This window comes from Neodiprion virginianus, chromosome 1 (genome assembly GCF_021901495.1).
Source record: "Neodiprion virginianus isolate iyNeoVirg1 chromosome 1, iyNeoVirg1.1, whole genome shotgun sequence".
NCBI lineage: Eukaryota > Metazoa > Arthropoda > Insecta > Hymenoptera > Diprionidae > Neodiprion > Neodiprion virginianus.
Genome location: NC_060877.1, coordinates 21,658,552 through 21,685,375, shown reverse-complemented (window position 1 = coordinate 21,685,375; position 26,824 = coordinate 21,658,552). Strand labels below are relative to the sequence as shown.

At 39.3% G+C, this 26,824-nt stretch overlaps 5 protein-coding genes across 6 annotated transcripts; 4 read left to right on the top strand and 1 right to left on the bottom strand.

Moving 5' to 3' along the window:
* The first annotated feature begins 415 nt into the window (after positions 1-415).
* On the top strand, positions 416-2,887 carry LOC124298039 (uncharacterized). The gene is made up of 3 exons (XM_046749600.1): positions 416-782; positions 1,304-1,476; positions 1,986-2,887. Exons 1-3 carry the CDS (start codon positions 517-519, stop codon positions 2,306-2,308), a joined length of 762 nt encoding a protein of 253 aa, XP_046605556.1. The 5' UTR covers positions 416-516; the 3' UTR covers positions 2,309-2,887.
* A 1,655-nt stretch (positions 2,888-4,542) lies between these two features.
* On the top strand, positions 4,543-8,214 carry LOC124298031 (uncharacterized). The gene is made up of 2 exons (XM_046749590.1): positions 4,543-5,224; positions 7,530-8,214. The coding sequence occupies exons 1-2, from the start codon at positions 4,753-4,755 to the stop codon at positions 7,919-7,921; spliced, it is 864 nt and encodes a 287-aa protein (XP_046605546.1). The 5' UTR covers positions 4,543-4,752; the 3' UTR covers positions 7,922-8,214.
* A 1,419-nt stretch (positions 8,215-9,633) lies between these two features.
* Positions 9,634-11,468, top strand: LOC124300572 (uncharacterized). Its single transcript, XM_046754852.1, has 3 exons — positions 9,634-10,177; positions 10,278-10,337; positions 10,457-11,468. Exons 1-3 carry the CDS (start codon positions 9,817-9,819, stop codon positions 10,780-10,782), a joined length of 747 nt encoding a protein of 248 aa, XP_046610808.1. The 5' UTR covers positions 9,634-9,816; the 3' UTR covers positions 10,783-11,468.
* A 10,642-nt stretch (positions 11,469-22,110) lies between these two features.
* LOC124303876 (uncharacterized) lies at positions 22,111-23,811 on the top strand. The gene has a single exon (XM_046761660.1). It carries the CDS (start codon positions 22,414-22,416, stop codon positions 23,227-23,229), a length of 816 nt encoding a protein of 271 aa, XP_046617616.1. The 5' UTR covers positions 22,111-22,413; the 3' UTR covers positions 23,230-23,811.
* LOC124303882 (uncharacterized) lies at positions 23,441-25,456 on the bottom strand. Of its 2 annotated transcripts, none has more exons than XM_046761674.1 (2): positions 24,714-25,456; positions 23,441-24,640 (listed from the first exon to the last, which is right to left on the bottom strand). In XM_046761674.1, exons 1-2 carry the CDS (start codon positions 25,078-25,080, stop codon positions 24,417-24,419), a joined length of 591 nt encoding a protein of 196 aa, XP_046617630.1. In that variant the 5' UTR covers positions 25,081-25,456; the 3' UTR covers positions 23,441-24,416. The 2 variants fall into 2 exon arrangements, with proteins under 2 accessions (XP_046617630.1, XP_046617641.1); XM_046761685.1 differs by having other exon boundaries at positions 23,441-24,627.
* Between the last annotated feature and the right edge of the window lie 1,368 nt (positions 25,457-26,824).

The following is a 26,824-nucleotide window of genomic DNA, read 5'->3' as shown; positions in this document are numbered from 1 at the left end:
TGAATATTTATGACCTTGTCAGCTATCGTACATACGAGGCGATAGATGGACTACCGTGAGCTTCCTTGAAAACTGTGTTGTTCGTATACGTGAGGTACTGCTAACCGAAGACAGGGCCCCCGGCTCGGGAATCGGCGACAAGAGACGCTGCGGCGGGCCCGGCATACTCACGCACGAGAATGAGTTCTGCTCACATAAATAAGACAGGCGACACACATCCACGCCCGTGGTGCTCACAGCGAAGCCGACTCACACACATTTGCTGTTGGCAAACATGAATGTAGGAATGAGGAAGAGCCGAACCTCGTAAAGAACCAATAGCCTGTGCCAAAGGTGGGGGCCATCAAAATTTCAAAAACGTACCGAGACCCCTTTAGCGAGGAGGATAAAAGCAAGCTGCCGGCCCCCTTTTAGCAGTATTGATACAAACACCGTGACGAGAAGGTCAGGAGCAAAAGAGCATCCTCTCGATCAGATTCGATTCGATTCGATAAACGACTTTGTCAAATACTCGCGATGTTCAAACTCTTGACTGTTTTTTCGGCTGGCTTCTTGGCCATCGCCGTCGCAGCCCCGGCATCTCAGCAGGAAGCTGTTACCGAAACTACCGGGTCACTTATCGGTGATGCTCTTCAAGTGTACTCTTCTTGTGCCGACCAAGACCTGACGGTCTGTCTGAAGCTCAAGGCCCTGCGATTCGTCGATCGTGCCGCTAGATCCGCCGACCTCGTCATCGGTGACGGTCTTCGGATTGTACAGACTGACGAAGCTAAGGCCGACAGGTAAGGACACGAACGACTGATAGACCCACGCACGACATGGACAGTGAAAACGCGGATCTGTATTCCGTGTGGTGAATTAAACAAAATGAGTACCTTTTTTATTTTTCTCTCAAACGGAAAGTGAAGTGAAACTTGGATTACAGTGTACGACGACAATGACTACAACTACGACTACGACTACGACTTCCAATATTACTTTTCGATCAGAAGATCTACTCTTTGTTAAATAACAACTATCGACTGACGTTGTACCGAAACGATCACAGATGCTTTGGATATTCACGTTTCACCCTTCATGATTTTATCAAGTTCTAAGTGAAATAACAATCACGAAAGTGCGAATTAATGTTCAAATTTTATTGAAACGTGATCCATTCATCTTTGCGATACCATTTTACCAAACAATCCTGTATCACGCTACGTAGTATATATATTTCCTTTATTGATAGAACGACTGTGTTGGTATTTGTTCACGTGCGACTTAACCAGCAGCGTTAACGACGAACGAATCTGTTTTATAGCCGCGCAAACTCCGGCCGATCTCTGAACGACATCGAAGCATCTCTTCCTCAGGAAGCCGAGGCGAAAGAAGCTGCCATCGACGAAGCCCTACTAGAACGTGCTGGGAAGTTCCTCGCCAGCCATACCGTCGAACTCTCAGTTCCCGAAGAAGTTTCTCGCTCATTCGACGAGGGTAAGTTCCACCTTTGTCATTCAGCCGTAATCACTTCCCGTGACCTATGTTCGTTCCGAGGTTCCCCTTTCATCGTGATTGTAGTACACGGGGAATTTAAGGAAGCAAATTATTCAAAGTTGAAGCTAATTTCGCTCAGATCTGTATGTGATGCATCCAGGTCTCAGTTTGCAGAGAGATCGACACACTTCTTCGTCTCGCGACTTTCTCATCAGGGGCACGATACGCGATGGTCGTTAGTGATTGAATATCGATTCCGATTAATCATACTGGCACTAAACGAGTCGAATTTATTAACGAAGCCACGATTTTTTAGTAAATTTTCCCACGAATCAACGATCAAGAAAGAGCCCAATAATCGTTCGAGATCATCAGCCGGTTAACAAACACGTTCCCAGATTACGGCTCATGCTTGATTGTGTTGTAAGCGCGGGTTTAATGAACGATGCCTTAGCGGGCTTTCCTGAGGTGCGTCCATTTGTTAAGTTTTTTTTTTCTACTTTTTTCAGCTCGTGGTAAGAAAAAGAAAATCGTCAAATCCCTGCTGCCAATCCTTCTGCTGTTGAAACTGAAGGCTGCTGCTTTGATCCCAATCGCTCTCGGCGCTCTTGCCTTGTTGGCATTCAAGGCCTTGATCATCAGCAAGATCGCTCTGGTTCTCAGCGGAATTATTGCCCTCAAGAAGCTCCTGGGGCAGAAACAGTCCAGCAGCTACGAAGTGGTGGCTCACCCAGTCCACTCGTACGAAGACTCTCACCACGACCACCACGGCTGGTCCAGCAGGTCCGCAGGTTCCGACCTGGCTTACAGTGCTTACAAGCCCGAGAACTAATTCAAAGAAAGCGACGATAAATAAACTTCATCAAGATTTCACTAATATAAATCGAAAAATCATCACAGAGCTGAAATGCCCGATGAAAAATAACTACATATCGCGGATCGTCACATCCACGTTCAACGACGTAGGTGCATCAAATTATGATTATATTTTGCATCGTTTAATTATCTAAATCGGACTATTAATGCGCTATTTTGACGACTTAAGACGACCGCACCGTACGACTTAAGACGAGACAATTACGATGACGGTAATTGAGACTTTTACGACGCTCAGACGATACCTAGAGACCACAAAATAATCACACAGACACATACCTGCGGATGCTCAATCACGGTATCCATGTTTAAGTACAAAAAAAAACAATTATATTTTTCGAGGCATTTCTATGTATAGTTTTCATAGCGATTATAACTCGCGAAAGTCACGCTTGCATGCATATATTACACTCATATACAGGCAAGTGACGAAATTTCTTGATTCTGAGGATACTTAAAACGGGTAGACAGCATTTGCTGTCAGACTTCGTATGAAAAAAAAAAATACCTCTAAACATGACGACTTGTACTCAACGTAGACTCGATTATCATACTTCCATCGCGAAGCGTGCATTGTGTACATAAAAATATGATAAAATCATATTCGACGCATAACATGTGCTATACCTGCACGTGATTTGGAGAAGCTACACCAAAAAAGTAAATACGTAACAGCAAATTTTTAAAGACGTACAAACACGCGACTTTCAAACTCTTGACGGTACACGAAGCTTAGACGTTAGAGTATTTCCCATTACTGAAAAAAAGCACTTAGCTAGTTTGACCAGTCTGGACGATGCTACAAATCAAAATAGAACGCAACGGATAATTAAATCCCGTAGCATAATCAATTTCAAGAATCAGCTGGCACGGGCTAATCAATCGTTAGCTCCTCTCCTTAGCCCGCAATAGCTCAACTCTGAGACGGTTTTGGTTAGCATTACCGGTTGCTTTTAATTACATTTAATAATTTATATTATCATTAATTATTGTATCGTGTACATGTCATTGGCCAGGTTACACCTGGTGCCATGCATTTGCCATATTTATATTATTTATGAATAAATACTCATTTTATATATAAAAAAAAATCTCTCATCATCATACCTGACTCTCTGTACAACCATCCTAGTTCCTCTTCTCCGTTTACTGTTAAAAATGGTGACCCTCTACTGGCGTAATGTTACAAATATGCACTTTCTTTATGGTAATTAAAGAAACGTTGTCCGTCTGCGCAAATATAGAGAAAGTCGAACGAGCCAAGCGGGACATGTGCAGCTGAAGTTTGAGATTACCGTCATGGCCCATTTTATTAAAGGTTGGATAATTGCTCGGTAGACGATTGATGAAAGGAAGTAAAACGAAAAAAACATATGAAAAATATCGAACAGCGACAAAATATCGATATATTATTGCAGTATAACGCAACGATCGACACTTACCTTTTAATCGGCTTTATGTTTTCGCGTCCCATAAGCATCAACCGACATCTCAGTACCGCAAGCGATGTAAATAAACTTACGGTGCCCGTGGAAATTTCTACCACACCACAAATTAAGTCGGTATTAACCTTTAGCACGGTTCGCGCGCCTTACGAAGTAAGCCAATGGCACGAATTTGGTTAATTGCTTTTTATTTAACTCTTTCGTTTACGTTTTTTTTTCTCCTCTCTTTTTCGGTTGTAACTTTTTTTTATATTCCATGCTGTAATTTAATCGTCAGTGCCTAAATATGCGGTGAAAAAATGCAGTCATTGTACTCAAATAAGAACCGTTATTCAAGGTGATGCTTGGCTACTCTCTCATACGTGGTATCGATCTGTAAAGATAGTGTATCGTACGTTTAGTAGGTGGACTCGCGAGAGAGTTATTTTGACTGTATCGCTCGTCGAAGAAAGGATAACGATAATCGTCTGTGGCTAGTACATACATTCGTACTTCATACGCGGAGGCGGAAAGTGATTAAGATGAAAATCGGCGAACCGTGTTCCTGCAGGCCAATCGAAGCGAGGATCCTTACCGGAACTTTGCTCTCTTAGATCGCATCCGGCGTTTGGAATGAAATGGTGTACTTTCGCTGCCACGCTTATACTCCCTGGTTCGCAGGGGCAAAGCCTTGGAGTGAAACCGATTGTTCCGTCGTCTGTGAAAATCCATTGTCCTTGTATATATATAGGGTTCGTTTTCCTCAAAGAATGAGCAGTGCTTATTGTGACTCTGAGAAAACTAGGCTACAAAAATTTTGGTCGGAGCGTAGAGCTGAGGCTCACTCTGAACTGCAACGATCGTAAAGATCGGTTGAAAAATTATGCAGCAGTTCAATCTGTTTAACCTGTATGATAATTAGAATTCCACGAAAAATCATTGATTCGAAATCAGACAAACAGCCCCTAACTTTATCATGAAGTTGTCGCTGCTGTGTATTTGTGTAATAATTTCAAAAAGTGTTTCGGTGATAATGGAGCCGAAAGCGGAGTCCAAGTTGGTCGTCGATGAGCCAGGGACGTTCGGTGAAACTTTGGGAAGTTGTCTGGCTGACAAAATCGGCACCATGGAATGCGTTAATCGCGGGGTTCTTAGCACCCTTCAGTCCATCAACGAACAGGATGAGATTAAAGTCGACAACTTCTACTTGGAACGAGTCACTGGTCAGAACCGGGACTTGCTGGACTTAGACTATGATCCCAAGGACTTTGGGAATATATTGAAGGCAGGTGCGAGGTTGATGGAACAACGGGGGTTAAAATGGGATCTTGCAACCTTGTATCCAGGCCTGGTTATGCAGGTCGGACCAATGATCAATGGTCAGGGTGTTCTTGAGTTTGTTCTGGATGAACGGACTGAGTCATACTCCGAAAGAAGACTTGGCACAGGTGAGCATAGCGTGATCTAAGATGAATGAGCCGTACTGTTCGGATAAAAAGTTAGAAGAAAAAAAAAATCGATTCAAAATATCTTCTGCAATGTTCTTTGTCCCAATGATGATGAATACGAACAGAACAATATCCCTATCATGGAATAAAAGTTAGTCCGAGCAAATTCAAATGACACGAGCTACAAGATATCAATGATTTGAGTGAAAGGTTTCATAAATAAAATGTTTAAAATGGTCGAACTTCAGTGTTTTTGGTATGATTTCAAAATTTTTGCGTTATCTCTGCTCATGGAACCCCGTCTCTCTTCCTCACCCCATAGATTTTCTGGAAAAAAATTCAAGAAATTTCACCTTAGAGTATAGTTTTACCTATGCAAATTTATTTTCATCCATTTTGGACGTATTTATTTACTAAATATTTTCAGGTGACCTCTGAAAATATCCACGGTGTTCAAAATATGAAAAACTATTACGATCGGATGAATAGCACCAGAGCTTAATAATTTTAAGCGGTCTAATTATAAATACTTTTACTAAATTGTTCATATTTTAACTTGTGATGTTCGATGTTCCTTAGATTCCTTTCTACTATATAGTAGGGATGTGGTTTCATTTGATTTAACCATCACACGCACAAATAACATTGCTGGTAATTTTTCAAACCCGTTTTTTATTCCTAACTTTGATCGGTACGGTCCATAAACTCCAAGTCATCTTGAACATCATCAGTCGTTGAAATCAAAGTATATTTCACTTAATTTCATGTAGAACAGCAGGAATAGTTCTACATCAAACAAAGTGCAAAATTGGCTACAAGATTTTCAATTCCATTTCTTTGGTCCTATTCAATTCTGTTTGTACTGAGGTCGTGAACGTGAGGTACATGTCGCTATGGTATTTTTACGGGGCGCAGAAGCATCGGAGGTGGGCCAAAGATCTGAAATTGTGAAATCGTCGCGCCACTTCTTTCAGTGATCTGCCACTAAGACACAGCACGGCACAACTGTTTTACCGACGGTCGATTACTTCGGACGTTATTCTATGTTAACAGCCAAGTTATGGTAAAGAGCCATGAAAGTTTCCAAACTGCGACTTAGTTTCGAGTGCTTCACGGGCGGCGCTATAATGTGGGAACTTCCATTGAGTTTATAAGATCCGAGCGTGTCCACGTAACAATGTAAACGAACAAAAACCTTATTAGTGATATTTCCATCGATTTTTTTGAAAACTTTTATGGTCTGAAGAAGGACAATGTATTATCATTCTGGAGTCCGTAGACTGTGAACATTTTTGCAAGTGAATTACGATTTCTTGACAAAAGAAACTCTAAAAAATGTCTTTGAATGTGCGAGAACTACTATTTAAATCTTTAATTTGATATACATGATGTTAAAGGTTTTGAAAAGATTCATTTTATTTTTGCATAAACGTAAGGTATACTATAAAAAAGGTTCAGAAGCGTTAAGTATTGTTGTGACTGGTCCAAAAGTAGAATAATGTAAAAATCTTGAACATAAGATTCACAAAAATCGTATGTTTTTACGTATTGAATACACCAAAAGTTGCTATTTAAAGTGTAATAACTATTATCGAAATAAAGAAAAGTTTAATGTATTACTAGGTCTTTGAATAGTTTTTTCTACGCGTTTCCAAAATTCTAAATGAGTTGCCATTTTCCTTAATGGTAGTCAAGTTATTGACTATGAATGTCACTGATATTGAATATTTGGTTCATCATAAATCAACGTGATTTTTTTAACTGAATACAAACAGAAACTTTCTGGATTCAGAGAAGCGATTAGAGACATGGGCAGATGTTTAATCTCGATTCAATTTATTTTAGGAAGTTTGCAGTTAGAGATAAGAAGATTTCATAGAAAAATAGTAAATTGACAATTGTCAAATATCGAATAGGATCGTTTTTCTTCGTAGATAACTTTATGATCAAACGATTCTTCTCACGGAATTCTGTTTATTATAACCATTCTAGATTAAATGATGAAAAAATCTCACATAGTTGAGGTGACGTTTGCAAAGGCTATCCTAAAAGTATCACGCGACCGTTATGTAAAATCTTGGAGTGTACTGCGAAAATATACTGGCAATAGGTATAAGAACAAAAGTTTATTGGCTTGTAGTCAATTATATATTTTTTTTCATACTCTGGATAAATTAAATATATGCACTTGATAAATATGCTTTTTTAAAATGACGTCCTTTTTATACAAGCTTTTCATTTTAAAGTACATACAACCAAGTAGAAATTAATTTTTTCATCAACTCAAACCGATGTTGTTTTTCAGGTCAAGCGATAGTAAGGAATCTCATACTGCCATTTCTTCTGGGATTCAAGTTCAACCTTGTGTCTTTAATACCACTTTTGTTTGGGGTCCTTCTGCTCGTCGCCAAGAAAGTTTTTGTACTGGCAAAAATTGCAATTTTCCTTAGTGGTATTTTCGGATGGAATTCCCTGTATGGGAGTGGACAACAAGGGCCGCAACACGGTGGGGGATACGGTTTTGGATCGGATTATTACAACCACGTACCAAACTACAATTATAAGGAGTATACCACGATCCCCGATTACAATCCGTTTCAGCACGTAATCAGAGAGACACTTAACGTATACAAGAGGGACAGAGCATCGCAAAATTTGGATGAGAGTAGAAACTTTGCATGGGGTAGAGATCAGTAGTAACTAATAATTAATAATAAGTATTTCTATAAGGCATCTTATTTTGTAATTTTGTACAGAACGATTTCACTAATATTTGAATAAAAGTTTCGAATGAGAAACGCACGATTTACCGGGAATGCAGTTTTGTCTGTCACTATTTTCGCTGAATGCTTACACCTTGGAAGTATTTTATACACGGCTCACAAAAATTAGCGGATACATTTTTACACAAAAGATTGTATCATTTCAAGGCTGTCTAACTTCGCTCCTACAGAATGTAAAATATTATTTGACAAAGGGTTTCAGGTCCAGAAATATCAGTCACAAAATGCTTTTTGCATATTTACTCTGAATTATCAATTTTTTTGTAAAGCTATGCTCATTTGTGGTCTGCGTCAGAAAGACTCGCGGTTCAAGACTTATTTACAAAATCCATCTCGGATGTTTCTTAGCATGTTTACTTTAATCAAGGTTCTTAGATAACTTTTGGTCATTGAAGAGTGAGTGAAAAATAAATTAAAGTCCTCCGAAAAACTACTTGACACTCCAAATTAGCTATTCCAGCAACGAAGGAAATTAATTATTATTCTTCCTTGTGCAGTACTTCAAAGAAGGAGCTCACTTTATAAATTTGACATACCTAATATGTCGTTTAAACTAAGATTCATAAAATATATGTCCAATAATGATGATCAGATCTGAAAAAAACACCTCACAGCTGATAATATAAACTTCAAAATTTGATTTAATATATTATATATATTAAGTATATTTTTGATATGCTAAGCAATTTTGGAATGATCCATGTTTTCAAGTAAAAGTGGGTGGCTCATTAATTTTTTGGAGCAATGTATTTGAAACAATAAAACAGTCAGTTGATTAAATGAACAATAATTTACAGAACATTTAGTGGATATAGTTACTTTATTTATGTTATTGCTTATTTCTCACTAGCATGCGTGTTCGTGTACCGACTGCATGTCATGTAGTTCTCACGGACCGTATACCATTTTTTTAACTGTTTCCAGCAAACAATCGTATTGTGGTGTTAGACTTGTAATGCTGGCAATTATCAGATATAGTGTGAACTTGCGAACATTGGCAAATTTACATCAACCATTCACTTGAGCTATATTTTTATGTATAACGATTCGTTGTAGTCTCCAAGTTAATGCAGCGTACGCGGATTTACTAAAATGAGAAAAGATTCTGTTAGCGTACATTTCAATTATCAATTATTATAGGATTAGTTGACCATCTACCCGAATTTTCTGCTGAGCTCTTCTTGCAACCCACTGCAGCGTGCTGTATGTGCTTTACAGTATAAGCGTCTTTCACGTACTATTTTTCGGACGAGGTCACATGTACACGCCATCTAGTTAACTGTATTCTGAAAGGAGCTGTCCTTCCGCAATTGCTGCCGCGAAAATGTAACAACTCCATGAGTGCTTCCGTTACAGTCTCCTTGAAAATTTTCGATCTACTTGTTCGCCGCACGGGTTACCCTTTCATTTTAATTAACTTCTGCACCTTCTGTGCAACGGCTTTTTAAGGCTCGTTTGGCAACCGGGTCACGAGAATATTTTTCCAAAGGACTGTACTGCTATGTTTTGGTTCAGAAGATTTTTGCTAGAGCGTTAAAGACATGTGTATCAGATGTGAGCATGTAATACAACGAATGGGTATATAAGATTCTTTCGATAGACCCAGCATGTCAGTCACGTTGCAGAGCCGTCATAAACATCAACACAACGGACAAAAATCTCATCGCAGTGATTTACTCGTGTGAATTATTACAGTGTCTTCGCAGTCCGTATTCGATCCGAACTAACAACACTGACATTTCAGTCTTATATGTGACTCGGTTCTGAACCTTATACATTTTTGTGTCAATTTATTTCGGCCAAATAGCAATGATGCAAAGGCACGCCGTTGTTTTCACACTGATTATCATGCTTGCGAGTTTTTCGCGTCTCTCGCTTGCCGCTCAGAACGAATACACTCAGCTGTTTGGCAAATGTGCCGAAGAAAAGAATACCTTCGACTGTCTCAAACGGAAGGCACTTAATATTCTCGATTCTGCAGTGAAGGAAGACTCAGTTTACACTTTGAATGATTTGATCTCGATAAAGAGGGATCCAAAGTTCGTCGTGATATCGGATGACTCGCGAAGCTTAGAGAACGACACGCTGGACGATCAGCTTGAGAGGAAATTTTACGAGTACCTTTCCTCGCGAAGCATTCAGTTCACTATTCCCGGAAACATAATCGAAGGTGAAGCAAAATTCTCTTCTTCCACTAACATCATAATAACAAGAATACGCGGGTTCGATCAAGTCCAATGACGAATTCGTTGCACCCTTTTTCGTTTCAGGTCGTAAGAAGAAGGACAAATATGGTGGTATGCTCATGATGGGTGGACTGGCAATGGCTGGTAAGATCTCGAGTGGAATAAAAATCATTTAACCGAAAATCGATACGATGTTTACCCGGATGCGTGCAGTAAGCATCTTTCTAAATTCCCGTTCAAACGTAACGATCCGTCCGTTTCAGGTATGATGGCGCAGCTGGCAATGGGCAAGATCGCATTTCTTGCGGGAACCGCACTTTTGACGGCAAAAATCGCCCTTGTAATCAGCGCCATAATTGGCCTGAAAAAGTTGGCCAGCGGCGGAGGCGGCGGACACGAAGTTATCTACGCAACAGCTACGGAACACCATGGAGGTGGGGGTGGAGGTGGTGGATCCTATGGCGGGGGCTGGCAACGATCCTTTGGAGGACCCAATCTGACCGGAAACAGCGCTGTGTACCCAGTGTACACGGGTGCGGTAAACGACGGACATGATTTGGCCTACAGTGGCCAAAGGTCTCAGAGTTGAAGTAACTCTAAATCCGTGTAGTATGTACGACGATACATCTTCGTTTACATTTTTGACGAACGTACAGCAGGAATAATGCATAATGTTAGTGGAAAGCAAGGCTATAGTTTCGATGAAATACGAAACGTTCTATTGCTAAGTGATATACGTAGATTATAAGCGGTAAACTGTTACGCCTAATTTAATATTTATTATTTTAGTAATTTATTTCTATGGGTGCAGATGTCAAGTTTTGTATGTTCACGTCTGTTTGAGTGACCTGAAAATCATTCGTTTGAAATCCTAGATTACACTATTCTGAATCAAGTGGATTCTCATGTCCTCTGTTTTATCAAGTCGCGCGCGGTCTTTGTTTCATAAAGTGTTTTAATACGTATAAACATAATGGCCTTAAATCACATCATTTCTCTCATTTCGCTAAACAGTTCGTTGGGTATAATCAGCGTCAGTGATGAAAGTGGTTATTTGATGTGGCCAAGGTTTTTTATAGCTTTAACTAAATTGCGCGACACTACAAAACGTACTACTTTCTTGGATGATCTCGTATTCTGGAAAGCACTGTGCAGTAATTTGTAATAAAATTGGTGTATAGTACCTTTTAATACATTCCGATACACTGAAAACTTATGTATTATATAAAAATGTAATGGTTACTGGCAGCTATTGAACAATAAACTCTGTGAAATTTCACCCAAAATGTGATGTATAGTACTTTAATATTATATTAATTTCTCCAAGCGTGGGTTTTTATAATTAAATAGCACTGTCACCACTTGTGCGTTACACGTAGTAAATATTAGTGCATTCCATGCCTACTTCATTACTGTCTAACGACCTGACTTTTGCGTCTTTGATCCATTTAAAACGTCTTTCAGATTGTTTTGCAAAACGCCATTCGCTTTTATTTCGTTGAAGCAGGTGAAGAAGTTTTTCCACGTCTCAAGAAAATTTCAAAAATTTCGATGTTAAATAAAACGAATCCTGAGACTCTTTCAAAACTGGGACCAATATTTATTCGAAGCCTGACTTAGTCGACCAGTGTGCAAAAAAGTGGTCGGTAACACAGTGGTTTCACACCATTGAGTCAGTAATTGACCACAATTTTTTTATCGCGGAAATTAGTTCCTTGTTTACTTGTTCAAAAGTTGATTGCGTTAAGAAATCGTAGACATAAACTAACAAAACAACGTACGTGATTAGGTTAAGAAATTGGTGGTAACGAAAATTGACGTAAAAAGTGAAATAATTGGATAAGGTGGGAAATTTTTTCGTTATTTAGGAAGTTTTACCGGATACGAGTGTACACTCATTTATTATTGGCGGTGAATACTTAAAAAGTACTCTTTGTCAACTACTCATTCCTTCTTGGAAAAACACTTCCATAATTCGGCACGATTCCCAGTTTCTAAAGCGCAAGTTCAATCCACATTCTGATACCAATTTCGAGGTATGTCCGTGAAGCTCAAAGAAGCTTCAAGGTCCGAATTATATATAATTTGTACGTTTCAGATATTAGCTGAAAGGTCTTAAACGTCTTATGGAGCTAACGGGACAAGGAACTCATTTGTGTTAATTTTTTGTTCACTGAACCTGCTGCAGGGAGTGCGGCATAAGCCTATGGTCAAGAATTTGTATTAATGACGTACGTAATTCAACCTGCAGCACAAATGCAATTATATTGTGAGCTCATTACAAATATACGATACGCAGTGAAAATTCGACTGGATAACAAATAATTACCTCTTATCAGTAATTGTCTTAACGAATTGATTTTGCTTTCTGTGCGAATATTTCGAGACAGTTAAATTTTGGTGAATTATTTCATTCGCAGGTACGACTAATATTGTCAAGTTGGCTAATGTACCAATAGATGTTTAGCTTTTACGAAAAATCGCATCGTTTTTACTTCGCATTCAGAGACTTTAGTCGTGTTCTTATACTGTTTATCAAAGCTCAACAATTAGCAGGTGTTCTAGAACCTCAATCACCTAAACATGAATAAAAACCTTACTGTATATGAGTTGAATGAAAACATTGTTTTGCCGAAGTCAAGTTGAGAATTTGCTCAGCGATTGCACCTGACTTCATCCTCACGAAAATATTTATGATTGCGTGAGACGACTCGACTTCTGTTTCAATGCATATAATTGATATACATATTGAACACGGTTAAAAAAATTTGCACATCTTCGACTTTGCTACAGCAATAAAATACGATGATGATGTGAATGAACAGGTGAATAATAACATTCAGACTTACCGATGACGGTTTAGTATGTTCTTCATCGAAAAAATTCATGAATTTTCACTCGCGAATCAATATGATATGGTTTCTCAAAAAAACAATAGTAAAAATAGTTACGATTGAAAGGTGAAACGAGTTTCTATGAGTGCGCCGCACACTGGACTGCCAGAAATTTCAGGGTGCTGCTTTGCAGAAAGCTCCGGAGCGTTCTCGTATTTTGCTATCTGTACTAATGAAGGGGAATATTTTCTTTTTTGTCATTCTCGCTGTTACTTCTCAAAATTCAGAGGTTACCTAATCGGTAAGAATATACAGTGAATTAGTACACATATTCAAGTTGAAGTATCGAATGGGAGAAACGGATTTGCGAGCAAAATCCAATCTTTCAGCTTACAATAAAGTAATGTTACGAAAAGGGACTTATCTACGTTTTTTTTTCATAAAACAAGTTCAATACTTTACCGAAAACTTACGTCAGTGAGTTTATTGCAATATTTATCCTTTACTAAGTGAATAGTTGGAAGCGAACGTTCTTGCATAAATTGAATGAAAATATATCATCACAATTGGTGTGACGAAGCTGCCTCTGAATGTTTTCTTCTTTGCTACACTGTAAAATGGACTCAATAACTTCATTCGAGCCGATACTTTATGAAACAGGTCACATGGTCGCGTCAAACGCAAACCATCAGACTACTGAATAATTTTCGATTCGCATTCGTGCAAAGTTTAAAATTTTGGCAGCAATGTAACTGCGGAATAATCGACGATTGATTTCGCGTTATCGATACATTACGGCAAGGTTTCAGCAATGTAGCTCTTTTATTTAAAGGAGTTTTAAGGGGTTGCATTTCTTGTTTATGGGATAATATATCTGAATTGAAAAAGGGATAAAATTATTGATCTGAAAAGTAGGTATATTCGAATATGAATTTAATATCATGTCGAAGTGTGATATCAAGTAACTAACTAGCGTGTGGCAATCATACGTAAGGAAGAGTGTGATCGAATCATGTAATTGCGACTTCCTTCTTACAGAATATGTGTACACATGATCAGTGTGATCATCCTCAGCTCTCCTATCTCATATATGACAAAACAATAGATTAATCTTCTACATGTCCATGTAAAATTTTTCTTAAAAAGCCTTTTTCTCTCAACAATAATTGTACCTATATCGATATAAATATAAATATGAGTTAATATCAGCAACAAACTGGTGGCTCAAACGAATTTCGTAAACAACGATCTCCTCAGTTGTGACGGGGAAAACTCTCTATCGTTGTTATCGAACGTTTTTTTCTCCAATTCCGTAATATCATTCGTGTTTTTTGTCCCGAAACCAAAACGATCGGGTTCGGAATTCCCGCTTTGACCCTGATCTGTCGTGTGCTTGTACAAAATATATTTTTCACCCTCATAATTCAGGGCGTCACTATTCGGGCTGCTTGAAGCACTCGAAAGGCCGACATTGGGATGCTTGTTTGACAATTCAAATCTCCAGGCATCTGATGGCCCAGTTATTTCACCAGACGGTTCCGGTTCCGGGTTTCTGTTCAGCCTGGTTCTGGCGATGCTTCGCTTGCGGTAATGACCTTCGTATCCTCCGCCTCCGCCGCCGCCTCCGCCTCCGCCGCCGTGACTTCCACCTCCGTATTCGTGGCTTGAGCTGTGCGTCTGCACATAGGTGTGTTGAGGGTGCTTAATTATCTCGTACGAAGTTTTTCCACCACTTCCTTCTGAAGAAGTTAAAGTTTCGTTAATTACATTTGGTCTTGACCCTCGAAATCGACAAATTAAAGAAAACGGATAAAGGGATGGCCCAAGGTGCGAAGAATAATACGTGCCTCATAGAATCCGGAAAAATTCAGATCTATTTAAATAGGTCTTGTCATAACAAATCTTAGTTCCGATTGGACGTAATTAGATGTGATTATACCCAATAATGTTATATCAAATATTTTATACATGGTTACATCAGGTAAGGGATATTGTCAGATCCAAATACACATAATATTATGGAATAGGAGATATAATTGGTCCTGGTATTTGTCTCACTAGATACAATCATACCTGGGCCGATCTAATATTACGTGTAACTAGATTTCATCATTTTAAATCAGACCTAACCAGACACAATCTCATATATTGTTAAGTTAGATAATATATCTTGTTTTTTTTAAGTATGTCTACCTGTACACATAATCATATGCATAGACATATGATTTTATCTGCTTGGCTATAATCACACTATCTGTCTGTGTCTATTTGATTTAGTCACATTCTATGTTAGGGGAAGTGTCGTCATATCGAAAATTCATTTGCAGCTAAGAACATTGGGTTTGTCGCTTGCTAAAGTGTACCAGGAGTCGAGCCAAATGTTTTCGAAACGATCTTGAAAATTTCAAGTTACCCAAGAACCCGTCCAAAGGCTGTGACTAAAGTATAATTAAATCTTGTCAGATGTAATATTTAGTACATTTTAAGATGAAATAAATTGCAGTTCGGTCAAATAAGTTAGATTATACCTTGTTGGATCAGGTTAGATAAAGATCAAATTTAGATCTGATTATGTGTAACGGTTCAGGTGTAACTCGATCTCATTAGATCAAATTAGATATATTCATTCTTTCCCGGGAAGACTGAAATCAGATGCAAGGGATAGAAATTTCTGCAATTATGGTTCATGCTTACCAAGCAGCTTCTTCAGCGCTATAACCGAAGCGATGGTTAGAGCTACCTTAGCAACTATCAAGGCTTTGCCAGCGAGCGCCGCGATCGCCTGCATCCCCATCCAAATCATGGCACCCTTAGCAGCTGCAGCAATCATCAGCATTCCGCCGTAGCCTTTATCCTTTTTCCCGCGGGCTAAAAGAAATTGGTAAGCCTTATTCATTGCAAGTCCTTTTATTGTTCCCAATGGCTGTAGTGATTTGAATCGTAAACTTACCTTCATGTAGATTGAACTCATAGAGTTTTGGTATGTTCACTTCGACACTGTGGGTAGTAAAGAACGTCCAAATCTTGTTCCAGATTTGATCACTCCAGGCTGTGCTCTCCGGATCAGTTGGTTCTGCATGATTGGTGCTTCTGGCGAAGTTTTCGTCTCGTACGAATTTAAATCCTTCGAGAATCTCCAGGCTCTTTGCCTGTGTGATGCGGCTTGCAAAGTTGAGTACCTTCTGCTGCAAGCAGCCGAGTGAATCATTTTTGTCGATACAATTTTCAAACACTCTCAATACTACGGTCCAGCTGGATCCTGACGTCGTGTTCGAGGCTTCCACTTTGGCCCAAACGAGTAGCAGAATAACGAACACTCCTCTGTCCATTTTACTAAAATTAAAGAAATCTTTGTCTTCTAAGTTGCGAGACCCGCTGACTGACTGACCAGTCAATAAAAAGTTAACCTGTTTTATAGCTGAGAAAATAATTAAACATATATATAGAGTAGCGTGGAGCATACAGAGCGTGAACATGGCATGTAGACGTTAGATGCGTATGACAACTGTCTATTAATTAGTCGGTAAGTATTTGCTTTACAAAACTCTTATTACCTTTTGGAATTTATCAAATGCTGGCTGCGTACGAATTGGGGATAGAAACTAATCGCAAATAAATTTCAGAAGCTGGATTGCTGTGTGCGTATCCTTAAGACAGATTGTTCAAGTCTACGGCAAAGAACCGTTGCACTGATAGGCTGTGGTTGCTATCCAGTTTTTATGGCTATTTTAAGGAGAGCAAACGCACATACGACAGTTATGTAACCAGATTATTGTATACATGTATACATGAATAAGTGCATGTTCTTGATTTTTATAAACTAGGGTATATTGCTCTATCGATGCGCAGCGTTGCACAAGTAAGGTTCTGCACTCGATTTTTCCGCAGGTAAATAACACACCATCTGGTAAAGCGCAACGTTACTGCACACGGCCGCTCATTTTCTCGTTTTTTTATTCATGCACCGAGAAACCGTTTGCACGGCGATGACGGAACGTGTAACGATTTTAAATTTTCAGACTTACACTAATGAAGAGAATTTCTCAAATTCCGGTGACATGAATACTTTATTTGTTCAATTTGAATGCATATTATTCAATTGAATGTCATGCGAATGAGTTTTCTATAGGTTTTCTGTGGAATTTTTTTTCACGTCTCTAGATTGCTCACAGTGTTTTACGCAATCAAATGAAAAAATGTAGTTACAAATTGAATTGAAAATTGATTGGTGAACTTAATTTGATGGGCTAGATCGCACACGATATTCGTATCAGGTGAATCAATCGCACAATTTCAAATACACTGAAGATGATATGACTTCGGTTCCGATTTATAGTTTCTTGAGAAACTTACTGATTTTTCTAATCGTTCATGCAAGATCATTAATTATGCGTGGTAACCAAGACTCATTGATGACTCACTACTACCGATAGCAGGCGCGTGACCTCGACAACGGTATAATGAGCTTTTTTTATATTTTCTTCTTCATTGTTTTTCTTTGTGAGAAGTGCATCGTTGTGAAAAATTCTTCAACGAGAGAATTCATTCAACTTATCTCACGTGTATGCGTGAGTATAAATTCAGGTGAACTATTTAAAATCCAATAGCTTTGTCGAACCTTAAACCGAACGGATTTGCATAGTAATTTAATGTTAATTTTCAAATTATTCGAAGTATTCTGGATTTCAGTGAATCCACAAAGGCTCACAAGGGTTGCTCAAATAACAATCTACCGATTGTTATATTTTTAGAAATATGCGGATATTTGATTTTTCTCTATCATTGATTTTAATGAGCCTCGTCAAAATTCTGACACCTTGAGTAAGCCAGTTCACCGTAGAATTTACACTAGGTCAATCAAGAAGACTGTCTGACATTACGCTCGAACCAAATGATGGTGCCAAATAAATAACACGAAGTCGGATCAGCCCAAAAATGGGACGTTTTCATCTTAAACGGTAACCGAGTATACCGTGAATATTTTAAATATATATCTGCACTCACTGACCGATACTTCGATAAGACCCTATTTTTTGGTTTGTCATAGACGCGAAAGGTAAAAATATGTCAAAATTAGCAAGCGTCGTTCTTCAGCTGGAACAAATACTTTTCTTCTCGTTAAGTGATTTTTAAAAATCTTAGTATTGGAATGTCCAAATACGAAAATAGATCAGAATATCATGCTGTATCGAAAAGCACTATCCTAGTTTCTCTTGAGGAACAGTGACATACTGTCGATGCAGGTAAATACGTATTTTCAATATATTTATAATATGTCTATAGTCGATGTATGCTTTAATGTAAATATCCCCAGGAATACCTATATTGATGCTATGTAATGATAAAAAAAAATGTCTATTATTTGTGTTTCATATTTAACCACAAGGCACATACGGAATATATATATGCAATTTAAGGTTGTATTTAAAAAGGTCATTTTTGAATTTCAACCGAATCGCCCCTCAAATCGGCTCCAGATAATTCAAAAATAATTCCCCAATTTTTCAGATTTTTATGTCAACACTATTATGTTACGTGCCCCACACAGGGTGGATTTCATTCTTCCCTTTCATGGACACGTCAAATCTTCCGAACGGATTTAGATGAAATTTGGTATAGGAGCGTTTCTTGGATTACTGATTACGAATCTAAACTTAAAATTTGAAAATTCGAAATAGCGAATCCAATATGATGGAGCGAAATCCAAAAAGTTATTTTGATTTTGATAAAACTTGGTACTTGGGAGTCTTCGAGGTCGCTGATTACAAATCCAAACTCAAAATCACAAAATTCAAAATTGTCGATCCAATATGGCAATATCGAGTGACTTTTTGGGGTTTTGGTCCACCATATTGGATGTGGCACTTTGAATTTTCAAATTTTTAATTCAGGTTCGTAATCAGCGACGCAAAAAACCCCCCTACACAGTTTTCATACAAATGAATGGTGTGGATTTGATGTGCCGCTGAAAGGATTGAATGGGGAAATCCACCCTGTTTGGGGCACGGGTTAGAATTGGGATAAAAATCTGAAAAAATTAGGGAATCGTTTTCGAACTACGTGGAGCCGATTTGGGGGTCAAAATTAAAAAATAATGTTTTGGAGGACCACCCTAATATACATTATATTGCAATGATTTTATATTTTACTATTGAAATTATACTGTTGAACGAATGCTCGCGGTATTTATTGTGCGCGACTTCATATAGTAAGATCAAAGTGGAGAAAAGGGTCAAATATGTTAATTATCTCGAGATCTGAAGCATCTGCCAACTTCACCTTCTCTTTTTGTGTGCCACTGGGCCGCCTCCACATCCTATCCTAACGCCAGCCCGTTTCTACCAGTTGAACTCTGCCATGCACTGAAAAGATGTTGCTTTATTACGGTATATAACTATATACCTATAAGTATACGGCATTGAACTTTGCAGGAATAGAAGGCTGAATTCTAGCTTAAGGTATATATGTAATAGCGACTGACTTCGTGGTTCGTTTGGACTACTTCCTTTACTTTCGATGAGTCATCAAATATACCTTTGTTCTTTTTCGGTCATCTTTTCCATAATTGCAGCATTAGTGGGACTCACGACTTAAGATCATAAACATGAATTATGCTTTTCACTTGTAGCGCAAATTAATTTCCGTTTCATTCAGCAGTGTATCATATCTTTTGCGTAATTCATCGGACTGAAATATTAGACGAAAAGAAGCTACACACAGAAGCTTTTTGAAAATTTTAACCGTAGCGGAATATTTTTAAGAAAAATCTTACCGTTCCTTAAGTTATTAGAAAATAATTTTCTGTACAGTTCACATTTTCTAAAATGAGTTGAAGTAACTTTAAGCTCGTTTTTTTATGTTTACCATACGAACTAACAATATCTAGCAAAGGCTTAATCTACTACAACGTTCAATCAAGTTATTCTCATTTCATGTGCAAATATCTGTGATTGCATAATTGATACATAGTAAGCAGACAGTCAGGACCGTATGTTACTTCAGCAAACTGCAAGAACGCGCGAAAACCAGACCTGTTTCGCGTGGCATTGCGATAAGATACCGGATCATGATCACAATTCTTACCTTACTGAATTATAAGATTCCTATATCACATTTTATAAGTGAAAGGTTCATCCAAATACCCGCTAGTCAAGTACGGCAGAGACTTTGTCTCTTTCAAATTTTCTACTACTTATTAATATATCTATGTACATTATTAGATATACGAACCTAAGAGCTACTTGACATAGTTCCGGGTTTCACAAATAGGTATGTTGGTTTGTAAACGAAGAGTGGGAATGAAGATTTTTCCGCGTCGTACAAGTACGAGTGCGTTCGTTTTGTGACTGGAATACTGGTTTCGTTTGAGAGCATTACAGATGGTGCTGTAGCCTCGATTGGATGTCATCTGGTCAACGACACTCAAGTCACACGGAAGCGTTTTCTGTTTTGACCACTCGGACTTCGGCACACATATTTGTATTTGCCAAGCGTAGAATAGCATCATCTACCACAATATGGAGTTGAGGAAAGAAGCTTTTCGAAATGGTTTTCAAGTCACACATATACGAATGATTTATAATCAATCAAACTAGAGCATATCGGTTTTACAATGAGAGCAGCTCATGCGACACGATGAGCACGATGTACACGATAATCGGGCACGGCACATTAGATCTCAATTTTTCTAGGTTAAAGATTTCAAACTCGAGTGGTAGGCAGTGCTTCCCCCGAGTTTAGCAGTCTTCGGTGTACAGCATGCAGATATGATATTGTCCAATGAACCAAGTCGATCCTCAGCCAAGCCAGGTCATAACATATCCTTGAAAGGTAATGCGAGCTAAATGTTCGACTGGGAAAGTGTTGTCTATTTGGAGGCGGGAATTGTTCAGATCCTTGGTCAAAGTATCATCAGTAGTATCGCAGTGCCTGCAGCGCTGGTGCAGCAGAATGCATTAGAAGGCGCATCTACGTCCGCAGATCTGTGTCGTTGAATGGCGTCGGGTGTCAAAAAATTCCGTTGTCCTAAGAAACCGGCCTCTTTTCCGCCGAAGGCGCGGAATAATGGCACATGTGACCCTACGCGAATATGTTCCTGACCTGGCCTGGAATTACTGTATACATTGCACAGCGTTGACGCTAGATGAGTTTTATAACGATGGTCCCGTGGGAAACGGCTGGAATGATTCACCTCAATCATCGCGTACTCGCTCCCGTGGCTAATTTTAAACAGAGGATATTAACTACTGTGGTAATGGGTTTGTTAACGTACCCTCGTGCTCCCTGCTAATCCACATATATACGCATACAATGACCCAACTTTCAAGTGAAATCCGTCACAATTTTCAACTACAGATTCTTCGTGTACCTTGTTGAATACATATACGGTAAATTCGGCAACCCGCGAGTTAGAAATTCTTCTCATAGGGATAAGACAAGCCGCCTATGTATGCGGATAATTATCGGTAATAAAGATTTGACACGGAATGATCCTCGCCACGCAGCTTTACCAATTCTAACGTGACATGCATTCATTAATTGAAGCGATACATAAGTATGAACCGATAGATCCGATCGATGTTTTCACTTACCCGTTAGAATACGTCGATCCGTTATATGACAATTATTTACCCCTCGACCCGGAAATTGTGCCTACTTACCCGAATGGCCATTTGCCATGTGGGAATGAGTTTTTTTTTTTTTCATACGGAGTTATATTGTAAGAGGCACTAAAAAGGTTTACGGTCCGCATTGGCGGGTCGGTCGGTGTAAAACGCGAACTCATGTACACCGTCCTTCTCGTCGATCGCACGCTTTCTTTTGTTTACACGAAGAGTACGGGATGAAGGAGCTGCAGGCACAAGCATACGCAAACGTGAATTACCTTCAATGGGTCTCTATGTCAAGAGGGTCCCGAGATTCTCCTTTGGGGTCACATCCCCACGCACCTCCGCTCGATCATAGAGAGCACGAACGAACTATTATCTCGGCATGGTTTCGAGGCACACAAACACATACATGCCACCCCTCCGACGATCTGACAGTATATATTTCGCCGAACGTCTGCTTAGATTCAGTCGAAGTTGCGATCCCTTTGGTATAGGGTTCCGGTGTTCTCGTCGCTGTACCGAATCTGGATACTGGATACATATACTCGTTCAACGACAAATTTCTGCCCAGCCAAGTGCATAAAAAGTCAGTTATTGAAGTTATCCCTACTGTGGTCAGCTGGTACTAAACGCTCTGTGTGCCAACGAAGTTTTCACTGTTCGAAGTTTTACCGGTACAAATTTAACTAATTGTGCAATTCAGTTTAAGTGTGGTAGGAGAAAATTGGAATACTGTGATTCGATTTTGTGGAAGTAGTCTTTAAATACGGCGAGAAAATGACCTTCGCAAAAAGCTTCGGTTTTCTTTTGGTGTTGACGATAACGTCGAAGCTTGCCAGGGCAGCGGATGACGCTGATATCATTGAAAAAGGCTATAGAACCGCCTTTCGTGTGTACGAGGAATGCCAGCAGCAGGACATCGGTCTCTCGCCATGTTTGAAGAAGAAGGCGATTTCTTTTCTCGATAGATTCGGGAGAATTAACAGCAACATACCGATCACCGAAAACGTTGAATTGATCAAGAACGATCATGTAGATACACAGCGCTACTCTGAACAGGATCTCGAATCTCTAGGCAGAGCCGGATCTTTCAGAGAAGAGACGTTGAACACAATCCTGTTCAACAAGATCACCTCTCTAATGAACGGTTTTGATCTACAAATAAGTCTGCCAAAAATGACGTCTACTGACCTCAAAAGAAGTATCGAAGAAGGTCGTGGTAAAATGAAGAAAATGATGGGCATGATGATGATGGGTATGGGCATGAAGATGATCGCTATGGTACCACTGGGGATGATGGGCCTGTTCCTGCTGGCGGGAAAAGCTTTCATCATTGCTAAAATAGCTCTGGTCCTCTCCCTCATCATTGCCTTGAAGAAGCTGCTCCAGCAGAAACAAGGAGGTGGAGGAGGAGACATGCACCACGGTGGGGGTTGGCAGAGCAGCGGTGGCGGCGGCGGCGGAGGCTGGGATAGGAGCATGAGGAGTCTGGGTCTAGACGCCGTTGTACCTGTTCCCGAAGGCTTCAAGCAGACGGATGAGAGTTTCGCTCACAGCTTAGCCTACAAAGGACAAATCAACGATTCCCGTTAATTGTGAAAAAGGCGAAAATTACAAGTATAGAAGACAGTTTCTTCCTGAAAAAGATAAACATCCGGCAATTCTGATATCGCGACATAATTTTCAACACAACTAAAGAGAGATTAGATAGCTGAAGAGATGAGTTTTTTTTATTATGAACGTTACTTATAGATCGTAGCATCTCGTTATACGATTTATAATTAATTACATTTTTTCCAATACATTACTATTTCGAAGATTATTCACTGCTACTTTCAGGCCTGTCGGGAAGAATAGAAATTATGTAAGCAGAGGTTAGGTTGAATTCAACACCTTCATACACTTTGCAGAATTGCGATACTGCTAGTATTGAATTCGCTTTGCCCCTGGCTCACAAAGATCTACTCCACACTTCCCTACATTGCGTTCATGTCACTAATATTTTATTTGCGGGATAGGCGAAGCAGAAAGTCAGATTTAGGCTTTGTTGAATATAACGAATTATTTATTACAGAGCGTAAGAAATTTTAATGTCATCAGTGTCATGAGATGAAGTAGGTAAGATCTTAATTTAATATAATAAATACCTACCTGAAATAAACTATTTCAAAACTACGAACACGTTTAATCTTAATATCCGGGGAACAAGCGTGTATTGTAGAAGAATATTTAAATTAGCTAATAAGAGATTAATTATAACTGGATACATCATGAAAAGCCATATCCATTCATACACCTAATCCAGATCGAAACATGTAAAACGCGACAAAACAAATGTACTAATGTTAAGCCAATTAAATTAAACAAATATTTATCATCTAAAATAATATTGAACTTGTTTTATTGTGTAACAGTTGATGTACGCCTGTATGCGTATAGAATATTTTCCCGTTATTTCGCCACACGATTCAACCTCGCAGATAATACCTCAGGTTGATGCACTTGTTTGCATCAATAAAGTGCTGTCTTAGAGCAGCTTGATGATGGTCAATGATAGCCCGTTTACCCAGACATTTTGCGCTTGATTTATCTGGCTATTCCGAGTATATCGAGCTAACATAAGGTAGGTAGAAATAAGCGTAAATAAAACCTACACATTTGGGTTATCGACAAAATATAATCATTGCCCAGCTGCACGATCGATCATTTCTTGCAAAGTTCTCTCTGCACAATTGAAGATGCTCCAGGTTGAAAATATACAGTTTCTCTTTACGTTAGAGCTATCCTTCCTTGGATAGCATGTTTAGTCGGTTTTGAGTCCTAGCACGGCCGCGAACAGTGAAAAGAAGAATCCAGCCAAAGCTGTTGTTGAGACCAGCAGTGACATCCCACCCACTAGTATTGGTATCAATGCAGCAAATTTCATTTTGTAAGCCACTAAGAGTGGCATCATGAAATCCTCCATCTTGTCCTTTCTCCTCCTCGACACAACTGCAAGAGAACCCTTAATTGGTTACTTTGGTATAAATATTGTTTAATTAATTCGTAAATCAAGAGAAATGATCGATTGAATTCACCTTTCTCGCTCGAGGTCGAGCCATCAGAGTCAAGAATTTTCGATGGCTGCTTAGAGTTCTTCCTCGTACTAGTCAGCACCTGCAATGACCTCTCGGATCCCTTCTGAATATGATTTCCGACCATACTGTCTGAGATATCTTCTTCATCTGGGGTGTAGGAGAGGCGCACATGCTTCGTAACTTCACTTCGACCTCCGCCATTTGCATTACCGAAATCTACGCTGACGGCTTCGATGCTTCTTGAATACTCGTACACTCGGTGCCTTGGTTCGGACTTCTTCGCCAGATCTTTTGTCTCTGGAAACTTATCAGCGTTCGCAGCAAAGGTAGTGCACATAAAAATAATCAAGGTCACTCTTATCTTCATATTTTGTGGCTTCAAATATCTCTGGCTAACTCCAGCTGGGCTTTTACTTCATTACGATGTATCCCATTGCTCCTTTGTCTACTGATGCAGTTGCTGGTTGTGCGTTACTGAACTAAGAGTAAATTGGATTGAGAAAACTTCAAACTCAAAATCAAGTAACCGAAGAATCTGTAGCAACCACGAGACCATACTCGACTGATGGAATACGAATCAAAGTCCGAATATACTTTCCGTGGCCTTCCGTGTTAGAGAACTGGAAACACCGGAACTCGATTTACGTACGGTAAGGGAAGAACTGACCAGTGTTCACGAACAGCTTGAGTGCATGGTTACGAGTTTGGCGATCGGTTTCGTTAGAAATTACGATATGATATATCGGAGATCCGCAATGAGCGCAGGACGCCGACGAACTAACCAGCCCGAAGCAGTGTGGTGCTAGTAGGGGAACAGCAAGACGGGCACGCTTCAGTTGACGGGAAAATATGCGGTCTGTGAAAAAAAAATTACGAAAAGTATATGTCTCTACGACAGGATATCGTAATAGACGGTGGCAGCTTGTCTACCTGGAGGTAATAATGGTGCGGTGCATTTTGGGTTACGGTCACGATGTGATTTGTGCCGTTTCGAAGAACGCCAGCTCGAAGACATGTGCAGAGCTACTCTACTCTTCGTCAAGATGATCTTCTTCTACTGGACGTGACGTTATCTCCGAGAAAGCAGTGTATCGTTCTTCGGATATCTTTTTTCCTGTCCTAATGTTTTTCATGAAGAAATTACCAGATACGAATGAAAACACACGCATTGCGGTACCTCGCGTAGGCTGCTCCAGTTGGAGGGCAAAATTCAATGGCAAGGAACGACCGATCGATTGATAGTTAATAAGTTTTTGCTCGTTTATCGCATCTTGTGTTCTCCATATTCAAGTCTACCACAACGGTTGGGGGACTTATCTTCATTTTCATCCTTGACATTGAAACAATCTTGACTGACAAAAGTATAACACGGCGAAATAAGTTAAATCCGAATCATGTAACTAAGCTAGATTTCCTTGAACAAGATAGACGAGCTGACTTCAACGGCGTCGAAAGGTGGAATGATGACATGAATACCCTAGACATCGATATAATTTTTCTGTCCATCATCTCCCTCACCCAATTACCGTAGCTCTTGGCGTATGAAACGACTGACCCACAAGTTACAGCAATTTTATTCAAGTGCTAGAGTTAGGCTGACGTCTCTTACTTCGTATACACAATACGAATGAGATTTCATAATAATCTTTCAATCCGCCTCTTTGTTATATTCTAAAACTTCAGACTCTGTAATCGGACGTGGTCTACGGTCGACCCGACAATTCGTCACGATTGTTAGATTTAACGTCATCATTACGGTTTTTCTTCAGTGTACCGTTTTTTGGTGATAAATACTTGTTTTTACCAACGACTTTTCATTTGCTTTAATTAATAACGGCTCGTAATAAGATCGTTGAATTGCAATTGGTTTTACGATCTGACTGGTTGCCACTACTATTCTACTTTTTCATCACAATCGACTTAACTAACATAACCAATACTACCAGTGATCACGATATCCAATTTCACGCCAGAGTTATGCTGGCACGTCCAGAGTAATGAATTAATACTCGTTTCAATGCTTAAATTCTGTCCTATTACAAGCCTTGTCTGTTTTATTTGATTCGAAAAATTGTCCCAGCTGCAAGGTAAAAAACAGTACTCTGGGTGAC